We start from the raw sequence: 14079 nt of genomic DNA on the forward strand, positions 1-14079 counted from the left end.
TATGCTAAATTCTCAAATAGTGTACCCGAATAGGTACCGGAGTGTGGTGACAAGGGGATTTTAACAGCAACTTTCGTTGCAGTGTTCATGTAAGCCTTACTTGTGACACTAATAAATAAACATAAAAAGTTTAGCAAAGGCTTTTTTTTTGCAGCTCAGTCCGAGGGCCGGTGTCGCGCGCTGGGCTCGAAAGCAGGGAGGTGTGCGCGCGCGCGCGACCTCTCCTCTAGCGGGGCCAGTGTCGCGTGCGCCGGGGGCGTGCCCGCGCGGCCGCGGAGAGGGGGGCGTGCTCGCGCTGCTGTGCATGCGCCGTGCTGACAGGCTGCACTGGGGCCGGCCGGACGGACAGTGGCAGCGCCGCAGCTGCTTTCCCCTCCGTGCGCCTCGGAAAAGGGCTTTTTGTTTTTACCCCCTCCCTTTCTCATGCCCCCGCTCCCAAACAAGAACATCCATTTCCCTATTCTGTAACAGAAAATAAAACAGAGAGAAAAATAAATAACCATTCCTCCCTCTGTCCCGAAACGGTAAGAGACCCGGGTGTTTTTTTTGGGGGGGAGGGGGGCAGTTCAGGATCACACAGGAGGACGCGGCGGCGGCGACGACGGCTTTTGCTTCAAAGATGTCGCAGTTCGTCGATAATTTCTGGGTACGTCGATTAATTCTCAACACTTATTATTATTCATAGCAAATGGATAGTCGTGTCTAAATAGCCAGCCTGACTTTTTGAGGTGTCCACCTCCCGGGCCCGGCCAGGTTCAGCCGTGTGTCTCCGGCAGCTGAGTTTACGCGAGTCCCGCGGATCGGGCCTCCCCAGCGCCGGAAGCCTCGGTGCAACCAAACCTACCGGCTGGGAGGAGAAAGAGAGCCCGCTTGTTTCTCTGTTCATTGGCCCAGGTCAGGGAACGGTCTGCTTCTGATTGGTGGCTTGGCTTGGGCAGTCGTTGGTGATTGGTCCAGCTGCACGTCTGTCAGCCCGCTCTCGTTCTTCCGTAAACAAGTTAGTGTGGCGGATAGGGAGGCTCCGCAGGAATGGACATTCCGGTTAGAGACCCCGAACCAAATACCCCCGCTTCTCCACACCCCCTCTCACAGCGGCCCTGAGCACCCCCACCATCTCATTGTTCCAGCTGCTCTTTAGGGCTGTGGCAGTGCAGTTGGGTGTTCCCCAGGTTCAGCCAATTCTTCCGAGAATGGGCTCCTCCGCGCTGAATTCCAGCTGCTCTGAACTGACAACACACCAGACAGATGTACGCCCCGATGGAGTCTGCATGGGTGAACTATCTTATTTGCTTCCTTGCTTAGTTAGCCGCACCCAACTTTTCCCTTCGTTGATTAGTGTTGGTGCTACTTGTGCGTGTACAGAGTGTTTGTTCGGATCGAGCCCCAACAAAGTATCTACGGCACAAAGACAGAAAATGTTGGAAAATCTCAGCAGGCCTGACAGCATCAGTGGAGAAAGAATAGAGCCAACGTTTCTAATCAGGCTGACCCTTCGTCAGAGCTGTCGAAGAGGCACCCAGATTTGAACCTTTGGTTCTATTCTCTCTCCACAGATGCTGTCAGACCCGCTGAGATTTTCCAGCATTTTCTGTTTTGTTCCAGATTCCAGCATCCACAGTATTTTGCTTTCAACGTATGTACATCAATACACTAACTAAACTCAATCTGAAACATTGTGCTGACCAGAACTATTTCACAAATAACACAAATCTACATTTATCTCTATAGAGCCATAAGCAAATTTCACTCTCCTTGGAAAGCTGCTGTTCTGTGATTTCTTTGGGCAGGCGTTTGTACAGTTCAGCATACAGTGAGCTAATAGATACTTCACAAGTGCAATTGACAAAATATAGATTCCCAGATTTGTTCTTAGAAATCCAAAGGTATGTTATGTTTTGTGGTGCTACTTGGAACTTGAGGTATGCTGAGCTGCTATTCTGTTGTATCAAGTGATGGTATCAAATGCCAACAGATCAGATTTTGGTTAGTCACAGAGGCATCCTCTCCCAACAGGTAGATAAGATGATTAAGAAGGCACATGGGCTATTTGCTTTTATTAGCCAAGGGATAGAGTATAAGAACTGGCAGGTTATGATCAAACACTCATTAGACCACAGGTAGAGTACTATGTGCAGTTTGGTTGCCATACATAGTCAATAGAGGTTTATAGCACGGAAACAGGCCTATTGGCCCAACTTGTTCACACCGCCCTTTTTTATTTAACCATTAATCTGGTCTCAATTGTCCGCGTTTGGTCCATATCCCTGTATACCCGTCTTACCAATTTAACTATCTAAATGCTTTTTAAAAGACAAAATTACATCTGCCTCTTTACTATTTCTGGCAGCTTCTTCCAGACATTCACCGCCTTTCGTGCGAAATAATTCCCCTCTGGACTTTTTGTATCTCTCCCCTCTCACTTTAAATCTATGCTCTCTAGTTTTAGATTCCCCTACCTTTGGGAAAAGATGTTGATTATCAAGCTGATCAATACTTCTCATTATTTTATAGACCTCTATAAGATTATCCCTGAGCTTCCAACGCTCCAGGGAAAAAAGTTCCAGTCTATCTAGCCGCTTAAAACTCGCACCATCAAGTCCTGGTAGCATCCTAGTAAATCTTTTCTGCACTATTTCTAGTTTAATAATATCCTTTCTATAATAGGGTGACCAGAACTGTACACAGTATTCCAAGGGTGACCTTGCTATAGAAAGGATGTGATTGCAGTAGAAAGCGTGCAGAGGATAATCACCAGGATGTTGGTGGGAGCGTTTCAGTTATGAAGAGAGGCTGGTTATATTGGGGTTGCTCTCCTTAGAGCAGAAAAGGCTGAAAGGGATCTGATTGAGATGTACAAAATTATGAGGGATATAAATAGGGTAGATAGGAAGGAACCTTTTCCCCTTAGCAGAGGGGTCAATAACCAAGTTGCATAGATTTAAGGTAAGGGCCAGGAGGTTTAGAAAGGATATGAGGAAAAACTTTTTTTTACTCAGAGGATGGTGTAAAGTTTATTTATTAGTCACAAGTAAGGCTTACATTGACACTGCAATGAAGTTACTATGAAGTTTCTCTAGTAACCATAGTCTGGTGCCTTTTCGGGTCAATGCACCCTAACCAGCTCATCTTTCAGAATGTGGGAGGAAACTGGAGCATCTGGAGGAAACCCATGCAGACATGGGGAGAATGTGCAAACTCCACACAGTGACCCAAGCCAGGAATCGAACCTGAGTCTTTGGCGCTGTGAAGCAGCAGTGCTAACCCAATGGGAATCTAGAACTCACTGCCTGAAAGGGTGGTAGAGATAGGAACTCTTACAATATCTAAGAAGCACTTAGATGAGCACTTGAAATGCCATATCATACAAGACTGCAGATCAGTGAAAAATGGGATGAGAGTAGATATGTACTTGATGGCCAAGATGTGGAGATGCCAGCGTTGGACTGGGGTAAACACAATAAGAAGTCTCACAACACCAGGTTAAAGTTCAAGGTTTATTTGATGGCCAACACAGACACGATGGACTGAAGGGCCTCTTTCTGTGCTGAAAAGCTCTATGACTTAGTTATCCCAATGGAATACCTTGCCCTTGTTTATATAAAGCAGCGAATAGGCCTCATGAGTGGGCTTCCGTCACCTCAGTGGGCTGCAAGATTGAAATCGGGCATTTCAATAACCATGACCGCACAAAAAAGGTAATACATTTAATATATGCCAAAAATTTTATAATGAGTTATAGAAAATGCTTAATCATTCATATATTTATAGAACTGTTTTCAACTCCAAACGATAAAAACAAAAAATTTATGCTCTGATTGGACATGGAGTGAGTGCTAGGTTCTCACAGTTATGTGAAATTACACGCTCCTTATTTCACATGCCCTTGCTTGGCATGTGTGTTTAAAAAAAACCACGTGGATGAAAACCAGTGGAAATCTGGCATGTGGGCACCGGTCAACAAGTGCCTCGTAGGCTGCATGTGGCCTACAGGCAGCACATTGCTCACTATGATATAGAGCCTTCATCAGATCCCATCTTGGATACAGCTTTTAGTTTAGGACACTAAATCTCAGGAAGGAAATATTGGTCTTAAAATCGGTACAAAGATTCACCAGAATGATGCTGAATTTAGATGCTTAAATTATGAAGACTTGGTAAACTGATAAATTTGGCTTATGTTCTGTTGAGTATGGAAGATTGAGGAGTGGTTTAGTTGAGGTGCTTAAAATGATAAAAAGGTATGATGTGGTAAATAGAGAAATTATTTCCTTTTATGGGGAATGAAGGATGAGGGAACATAAAAATTAAACTTAGGCCATATAGAAAGGAAGTCAGGAAGCACTTTTTCCCCCAGGCAAGTAGAAATCTGGAATTCTCTGCCCCAAAAGGCTGTCAACGTTTGGAGCTTTCAACACTAATTGATTTCATTTTTGTTCAGTAGAGGTATCAAAGACAAAAACAGGTAAATGGAGTTAAGGTACAGATGAATGGCAGAGCAGGCTCAAAGGGGTCTCGTGCTTTAGAAACACTCCATTAATGTGCCTCAGCCACAACCTGAAAGGAGTGAATGTTATCCAGCTTTTTATCATGGCCATTGTATACCTTTCTGAGTGAGATTGAAGATTAATGTCAAATTATAGGCTCTTTTTCTATGACAGGCCAGTATCTAATGCCAATTGATTCAGAATTTTCAAATTCATTTTGCATTGATGCTTGCTGCTATTATCTTGATGGATTTCAGTCTAACTCGTTGAGTTGAAACGCTATATCAAACTTATTGGACCAGGATTGTTTTGTGTTGTTGAATAATTATCTCCACCCCCTCTCTTATCTAATGCAGATAGCAATATTTAGATGATTTTAATTCTAGCAGCACCTGTGGTGATGAAACACCAGAAACTAACTTCATGTTTGTTGTGGTATATTTGTGAACATTTTTTTGAAGACTGAATCTAAATTAAACCATTGAATAGTAATGTTAAACATGATTGGCTGAGGAATAATGCTTTGCAATCAATGGTTTTCTCCTGTGCCTACTGTCAGTGAGTGATTTAGGGGACAAAAGAATTAAGGTTATTGGCCTTTGATAATTCAAAGAAAATGGGTCAGTATTTGATTTATTTTCTAAAGCAGGAAGGTCATGGTTTTGATTAAATATTAACCTGAAACTGTTGCCCCTTCATGTACCAATGTACTTAATGTCTTGCCTTCAAATTCCTATCATAAGCTTGCTGTCTTAAAAATTGCCTGTATATTGCAGTATTTTTCATTAATTTTAAATCAAGCCCAAGAGGCAAATTAATTTGTGGTACATCAGATGTGTATCTATCATGAGTGAATTAAAATAAATAATATGTGATTACAGGCATATTATTAAACAATCTCTGGTGCTGCCCCTTCCGTATTTAGAAATATTTTGGTGTTTTCAGCATTTTGAAATCTCCATTGAAAATGGTAACAACACAACATTGTGCAGGGTATTCTAGAATGATTTAAAATGTACCAGCTACATGATAGTTACCTGCATTTTAGTTTATTCATTTGTGGGATGTGGGCATTGCTGGCTAGACCAGCATTTATTGCCCATCCCTAGTTGCCCTTGAACTGTGTTCTTAAATTGCTCCATCCCTGAGATGTAGGTACATCCACAGTGCTATTACAGAGGGAGCCTTAGATTTTGGTCCGATGATAATAAAGAAATTATATATTTCCAAGTCAGGATGGCGAGTGACTTAGAAAGGAGCTTTCGTATGGCGGTGTTCCCCATCTGCTGCCCTTGCCCTTCTAGATGGTATAAGTTGTGGGTTTGGAAGGTGCTGCCTAAGGGGCCTTGGTGAGTTGCTGGTGGACGCATTGAATGTTTGTGGAAAGCCTAGCAATTAAGTAGGCTGCTTTGTCCTGGATGTGTTGAGCTGCTTGAGTATTGTAGAATCTGCAAGTAATGTATTCCAAAACATTCCTGACTTGTGGCTTGTAGGACAGGCTTTGGGAAGTCAAGAGGTGAGAAACTCGCCAAGGAATTCCTAGCCTCTGACCTGCTCTTGTAGTCACATTATTTATGTGGCTAGTCCTTCTCGTCAGTGGTATCCCAGGATGTTGGTAGTGGTAAATTCAGCAATAGTAATGCCATTGAACGTCGATGGCTAGATTCTCCCTTGTTGGGATGGTAATTGCATATGTGGAGTGCATGTCGCTTGTCAGTCCAATCCTGGATATTGTCCAGATCTTACTGTATTTGACACGGACTGCTTCAGTATGTGAGGAGTCGTGAATGATGTTGAACATTGTTCAGCGAACATCCCCACTTCTGACCTTATGATGGAAGGAAGATCATTTTTAAAGCAGTTGAAGATGGTTGACCCTAGGACACTACCCTGAGGAACCTCTGCAGTGATATTCTGGAACTAAGATGATTTACTTCCAATCACCAAAACCATTTTCCTCTGTGTCAGGTATGACTCTCAACCAGTGGAGAGATTTCTTCCTGATTCCCTTTGACTCCAGTTTTGCTAGGGTTCCTTGATGTCACACTTGATCAGATGCTGCCTTGGTGTCAAGGGCAGTCACTCTCACTTTAACTCTAGAATCTAATTCTTTTGTCCATGTTTCAACCAAGGCTGAAATGAGGTCAGGAGCTGAGTGATCTTGGCGGAACCCAAACTGAGCATCTGTGAACAGATTATTGCTAAGCAAGTGCTGCTTGATAGCGTTGTTAATGACCCTTTCCATCACTTTACTGAGATTGAGAATAGACTGATGGGGTGATAATTATGATGTGGAGATGCTGCGTTGAACCGAGGTAAACACAGTAAGAAGTCTCACAACACCAGGTTAAAGTCCAACAGGTTTAGTTCCAGGTTTAAGTGGCTCATGCTACCAAATAAACCTTTTGGACTTTAACCTGGTGTTGTGAGACTTCTTACAGGGTGATAATTGGCAGGGTTGGATTTGTCCTGTTTGTTGTATACAGGACATAACTGGGCAATTTTCCAAAGTACTAGGTAAGTGCTAGTGTTGTAGCTGTACTGGAATAGCTTGGCTAGGGGTGTGACAAGTTCTGGAGCACAAGTCTTCAGTACCATTGCAGGAATGTTGTCTGAGCCTGTGGCCTTTGCTGTATTCTGTCCCTTCAGCTGTTTCTTGACGTCACATGGAGTGAATCAAATTGGCTGAAGACTGACACATGTGATGCTAGGACCTCCGGAGGAGGCCGAGATTAATCACCCACTCAGCACTTCTGGCTGAAGATTATTGCAATGCTTCAGCCTTGTTTTTGTGTTGTGCTCCTCCATTGTTGAGCATGGGGATACCGCTCCTCTAGTGAGTTGTTTAACTTCCACCACCGCTCAGGACTGATGTGGCTGGATTGCAAAGTTTAGATCTGAGCTGTTTGCTGTGGAAGTGCTTAGCTTTGTCTATTACTTGCTGCTTGTGCTGTTTGGCATGCAAGTAGCCCAATGTTACAGCTTCATCTGGTTGACACCTCATTTTTAGGTATGCCTAATGTTGTTCCTGGCATGCCTTGATTGAACATTGATCCCTTGCCGTGAAGGTAATGGTAGGGTGGGTGATGTGGTGTTCAGCAGCTGAGAGGGGAACTATATGTGGTAATCAGTAAGAGGCTTACTTGCCTTATTTGGTCCAGTATCATGAGACTGCATGGCATCCAGAGTCAATGTTGAGAACTCCCGGTAAACTCTCTCCTGATTGTATTTCGCTGTGCTGCTACCTCTGCTGGGTCTGTCATGCTGGTGGGGCAGAACTTACCCAGGAATGGTGATAGCGATGTCTGGGACAGTATCTGTCACGTAAGATTATGTCAGCCTGTTGCTTAACTAGTCTGTGAGACAGCTATTCCAATATTGTCACAAGTCCAAAGATGTTGACAAGGAGGATTTAGTATGATTGACAGGGCTGGGTTTGTTGTTGCTGTTTTTGATGCCAGGGGTTCATTTGGTTTTGTTCCTTTTTGTTGACTTTGTAGCAATTGGATGCAACAAAGTGGCTTATTTGGCCATTTCAAGGGGCAAGTGATTCCAAATCCATTGATGTGGGTCTGCTGTCGCAGGTAAGGATGATAGGGTTCCTTCCCTAAAGGAACCTTGTGAAACAGATGTGTTTTTACAACCAATAACAATGATTTCATGGTTATCATTAATCTTTTTAATTCCAGGTTTTTGGATTCAAATTCCACCGTTTGCCACGGTGGGATTCAAACCCGGGTCCTCAGAGCTTTACCCTTGGTTGCTGGATTACTAGTCCAGTGGTAATAATGTCTGCATTGTATTGAAGTGTGAAAATGAGATTGGCCTCCTTGTAATACAATACAGTGGTTCTACTAGGGCAGTCCTGTGGATGCTGGAATTTAAAACGAAAACAGAAAATGCTAGAAAAACTCAGCAAGTCTGGCAACATCTGAGGAGGAGGAAAATAGAATTAGTGTTTCAAGACTGTATACCTTCAAAGAGAGGTAGAAATGTGATGGATGAAATGCTGTATAGAAGAGGGTATAGAAACTGGAGCAGAATAGAAGGTCAGTAATTGATGGAGCGATTACAACAAAAGTTTATGAGGTAGGTCACGGAGTGCTGACAGATGTGAGGGAACCTGTGTTTTGTGGTGACTTCATGTTGAAAATAGTGGAAATGGCGGAGGATGTTGGAGTGGAAAGTGAGGACAAGGAGGACCATTTCATAGATCTGGGAGGGAGGGGAAGGGGTCGATCTTGGTTGAGTGCCCTGTCAACCATGGAGGGTGGATGGAAACCTCAGTTTAGGAAAAAGGTAGATATGGGGCAGCATGGTGGCACAGTGGTTAATGCTGCTACCTCATAGCCAAGGTCCTGGGGTTAATTCTGGCGTTGGGTGACTGTGTGGAGTTTGCATGTTCTCCCCATATCTGTGTTGATTTTTCTGGATGCTCTGGTTTTCTCCCACAGTCCAAAGATGTGCAGGTCAGGTGGATTGGGCGATTTGTAGGATAAATACATAGGGCTATGGGGATAGGGCCTGGATGAGATTGTTGTTGGTGCAGGCTCGATGGACCAGATGGCCTCCTTCTGCTATGGATTCTATGTCAGCACCATTTTCGAAGGTGGCATTTTTTGAACAGATGTGTTGGAGGTGTACGTTTGGAGCATGAGATGAAGTCCTCACAGGGAAATTGCTGTGAGGAGTTGTAATCAAGGTAGCTGTAGGATTCAGTGGGGTTGTGATGAACATTGGTAGTCAGTCTATTACCAGAAATGGAGACAGCGAGGTTCAGAAAGTGAAGTGTCAGAGATGGATCATAGGGAGGTGGAAATTGGAAGCAAAATAGATCAGCTTCACCAGATCCAGACGAGAGCATCAAGCAGCACTGATATAGTCATCAATGTAACGAGAAGTATTCAGAGTGGAACATGGAATGTTCCACATACCCCGCAAAAAGATGGGCATAATTTGGGCCCAATGGGTAAGCATAGCCACACCTTTTATTTACAGGAAGTGAGGCAAGTTAAAGGAGAAATTGTTGAGTGACAGAACAAGCTCAGGCAGGTGGTGGCGGTGGACAGGGATCGTTCGGACTTCTGCTGAAGGAAGAAATGGAGAATCATTAGACCCTCCTGGTTGAGGATGCAGGTATAGAGGAATTGGACATCCAGAGTGAAGAGGAAGCAGTTAGGGCCAGGAAACTGGGAATTATTGATATGCATCAGAGGAATCGCGAATGTAGTTGGAAGAGATTGGACAAGGAGAGAATGGATGGAGTCAAGGAAAGAGACTGGACAAGGAGAGAATGGATGGAGTCAAGGAAAGAGACTGGACAAGGAGAGAATGGATGGAGTCAAGGAAAGAGACTGGACAAGGAGAGAATGGATGGAGTCAAGGAAAGAGACTGGACAAGGAGAGAATGGATGGAGTCAAGGAAAGAGACTGGACAAGGAGAGAATGGATGGAGTCAAGGAAAGAGACTGGACAAGGAGAGAATGGATGGAGTCAAGGAAAGAGACTGGACAAGGAGAGAATGGATGGAGTCAAGGGAAGAGACTGGACAAGGAGAGAATGGATGGAGTCAAGATCAGAAGAAATAAATTCTGTGGGGCAGGGACAGGCTGGTCTGATGGGTCTACCAGGACAGTCCTGTTGGTGGATTTTGAAAAGGGGATAGAAGTGGGCTATGTGGGGTTGGGGGACAATGTGGTTGGAAGCTGTGGAGGGAAGATCTCCAGAGGCGGTGTGGTAAGTGATGGTCCTGGATGTGTGGTGGTCAAACCTGCTGACCAGTGGTGCTCTTGTTGTCTGACCTCGACTTTGCCAACTCTCAGGCACTTCCTCCTACTTCCCTCTGGATCATGACCCCACCATCACCAAAAATATTTGTCTCCATGCGAAAAAAATCAAGCATTTGATTTGAAAATCAAGCATAGGGCATCAAGGAACCCTAGCAAAACTGGAGTCAATGGGAATCAAGGGGAAAACCCTCCACTGGTTGGAGTTGTAATTGGCTTAAAGGAAGGTAGTGGTTGTGGTGGTTGGAGATGAATCATCTCTGCTCCAGGATATCACCACAGGAATTCCTCAGCGTAGTGTCTTGGGCCCAACTATCTTCAGCTGCATCATCAATGACTTCCATCCATCATAAGTCAGAAGTAGGGATGTTTGCTGGCTGCACAATGTTAAACACCATTCGCAACTCCTCACGCTGAAGCAGTTCATGTCCAAACGCAACAAGAACTAGACAATATCCAGGCTTGCACTGAGAAGTGGCAAATAATATTCATGCCACACAAGTGCCAGGTAATGATCATCTCCAACAAGAGAAGATCTGACCATTGCCTCTTGACATTTAATGGCATTGCCATCACGGAATCTCCCACTATCAACATCCAAGGGGGTTATTGTCGACCAGAAACTGAACTGGACTAGTCATATAAATACTGTGGCTACAAGAGTAAGTCAGTGGCTAGGAATCCTATACATTTCTGACTCCCCCAGTCCTATCCATCATCTGCAAGGTGCCAATCAGGAGTGTGATGGAATACTACCCACTTGCCTGGATGAGTGAACTCCAACAACACTCAAGAAGCTCAACACCATCCAGGACAAAGCCCTTTTGGTACCCCTTCCACAAACGTTCAATTGCTTCACACTGAAGAACAGTAACTGTAGTGTGTACCATTTACAAGATACATTGCAGGAACTGACCAAGGTTCCTTAGGCAACACCTTCAAAACACAGAACCACTACTATCTAGAAGGATACAAGTACCAGAAACCTAGGAATACCACGACCTATAGGTTCCTTTTCAAGTCATTCACCACCCTGACTTGGAAATATCTTGCCATTCTTTCACTATTGCTGGGTCAAAATCCTGGAATTCCCTTCCTAACAGCGCTGTGGGTATACCTACATCTCAGGAACTGCAGCAGTTCAAGAAAGCAGCTCACTACTACCTTCTGAAGACCAACTAGGGATGGGCAATAAATGCTGGCCGAGCAAGCAACACCCACATCCCATAAATAAACTTTAAAAAACTATCCTTGAGGTCCTTTTATTTCCTCGCTCTCAAAAAATCTGTCTCCAGGACCTCATCCCTCTTTCTGTTTATGTCATTGGTACCAATTTGGACCATAATCTCTCGCAGTTCACTTTTCTCTGCTTAGAATGGTGTGTAGTCACTCTGTGGCATCATTGACCCTTGCACCAGAGAGGCAACACCCCTGCAGTCCTGTCTGGAGCTACTGAAATGCCTGTCTATTCTAGATATTGAATCCTTTATTATTGTTACTGTTACGCCCTTTTTCACCTCCCCCTTCAATGTCCCGTTCTGTGCATTTGAGTCACTAATGATGCCTTTAAGCTGAGTGTGCCTGTGCTTCCCAGAAAAATCATTGTCCTTACTACTATTCAAAACTGAATGCTGGTTAAAGAGCAAAATGCACTTGGGTTGCTGCACTACCTGCCTGGTCTGTCCTGGCCTTACCCATTTCCCCCTCTGCTTGTGTACTCTTCAACTGTGGAGCACCTCCACAAACATGCTGTCCATTTGGCTGTCTGCATTGCTGGTGTCAGTGGACTAGTAATCCAGACATCCAGGCTAATGCTCTGGGGACATTCCTCCGTAGCAGCTGGCGGTTTTTAAAATTCAACAGTAAAATCTGGAATTGAAAGTAGTCTCAGCAATAGCGTGCATGAAACTCCCATTGATTGTCAGAGAAACACACTGGGGTTCACTAATATCCTTTATGAAATCTGCCATCCTTACCTTGTTGAGCTAACATGAGACTACAGACCCACAGTAGTGTGGTAAATAACTGCCCTTTGAAATGGCCTAGTGACGCATTCAGTTCAAGGGCAGTTAAGGATAGGCTATTAATTCTGACCTTGCAAGTGATGGCCACATCACATGAAAAAAACCACATAATGAACTGTAGTTGACACCAGTACTTGATTATTAATGCAGGGATTATTTTGTCCTCTGTTTTGTTTATGGTGCTAAAGTGAGATCAATGTATACTTGAATTGTGTTTTAGTTTGAGTATGCCAAGTTATTTTTATTTTCAAAAATTAGCCTTTAATAATTAATTGGCTAAACTTAGTCAAAAATAGAATACTTTCCTTTAAATTAAGTTTCCCGAAATGAAACAGTCCTCATTGGAATTTTAGTTTTCAGACAGTCTCAACCTCTTGGTCAACACTGCAGCAGTGTTTTTGCTGTCACCCTAACGACTAGTTACCTACATTGGCTTGCTGATTTACAAATTGACAAGCCCTGTCATGTGTACTCAGTTAAATTTAAAATTATAATAATTTTCTAGTTAAGAGGAGTAAATAGTTGAGCCACATGGAGCAGCAATTGATCTGTGGTCTGTGTTGAGTTAATTGATCCCAGCTGGTGTTACAGTGGCATTTGAGCCTCCGTGTTAGGGAGAGAAAACTTTGCCAATATTTTAGTTGATTGGATTGCAGCATTTCCTGCTGAAAGCATATGCATCAGGATGGGAACAAGCTTGGCTGTGAATTCTTCCACCACCAAATACTTGAATCATTTGGTCCTCCTCATATATCTGCCTTGTTCCCTAATCCCTTTATCTCTTTTTGTACCACCTGCCTATCCAAACTGATCTTCAATGTTAATTTCACGTATAGCTCAACCTCTAAATCTAGTTGTGAATTTTCCAGCCCATGTTTAAAAAAAGTTTGTTTTGGTCTCTTGTAAATCTCTTAACGTTCAGTCGTGAATTTATGATCCTTCAACTGCTGAAAAGTCTCCTATCTACTTTTTCACCTTTCAGATTTTTAAATGCCTTTTGTTGCTCTGTGATCTGCAATTTATTGAAAAGAAAAAAGCTCAATTTTCCAGTTTTTTTTGAGACTTTATTTGAATTAATATTTCCTCATACCAGACAGCCTTCTACTTCATTCAGTTGCTGAAACCTGAATATCCTTATCGTGCAGTACTCTGAGATTTCATTAACATTTATATAGCTTCCTCATTAAATCTATGCTTCTTATGATGAAATCTAGATTTCCATTAGCTTTTTTATCAACAGTTCAATCAATCTGTGCTGGTACTTTTAATTTAGTGTGAGCCTGTGCTCCCAAATCCTGCAGATTTTCCAGAGCATTGCATCTACTTTAATGGATAAGGTTTTTCTGATAGTAGTCTTGATTATTTATGCGCAAATTGGAGTACAGCAACTTAAATAAGGGACACATATTTGGGTAAACTTAAAAATCCAGATGTTGCTGAATGAGATACTTCAGTCTGCCATCAGCTTTTTGAAAGTGGCTCAGCATTAAGATACATTCAGTGGTATGAAATTGGAATATTTTTGTGGCAAATGGTAATTAAACTTGTCTCAGCAAGTTAACTCTGGTCCTTTCTGGACTTGATCCCGTTTACATGTGCGATGAGTGCTAATTATGTCAAACAACATCTCTGGCACTGAAAATTAACTATTACAAGTATGGAGTCTGATTCCTTAAGACTTTAATTCTTGGAAATTTTAAACATTTCTCCTTTCTGTCTCTCCCCTAACTCTTAATCTATTTTTTCCCCTCACTTTATTTTTCCTGTACACTTCATTTGACTTTG

The 14079-nt window shown here is 43.1% G+C and overlaps 1 protein-coding gene across 6 annotated transcripts in view; it reads left to right on the top strand.

Annotated features, from left to right (window-relative positions):
- The first annotated feature begins 234 nt into the window (after positions 1-234).
- Positions 235-14079, top strand: part of fcho2 (FCH and mu domain containing endocytic adaptor 2) — a 195385-nt gene continuing 181540 nt past the window's right edge. For 2 of the 6 annotated variants that reach the window (XM_080189245.1, XM_080189246.1), the window contains exon 1: positions 235-646. In XM_080189245.1, coding sequence (XP_080045371.1) covers positions 620-646 — 27 coding nt within the window. In that variant the 5' untranslated portion in view covers positions 235-619. The remainder of the gene's footprint in view (positions 647-14079) is intronic. The other 4 variants (XM_080189247.1, XM_080189248.1, XM_080189249.1 and 1 more) reach the window with 4 other exon arrangements.

The sequence above is a fragment of the Carcharhinus amblyrhynchos genome, chromosome 5, assembly GCF_965287045.1.
Source record: "Carcharhinus amblyrhynchos chromosome 5, sCarAmb.v2.hapA, whole genome shotgun sequence".
Classification (NCBI taxonomy): Eukaryota; Metazoa; Chordata; class Chondrichthyes; order Carcharhiniformes; family Carcharhinidae; genus Carcharhinus; species Carcharhinus amblyrhynchos.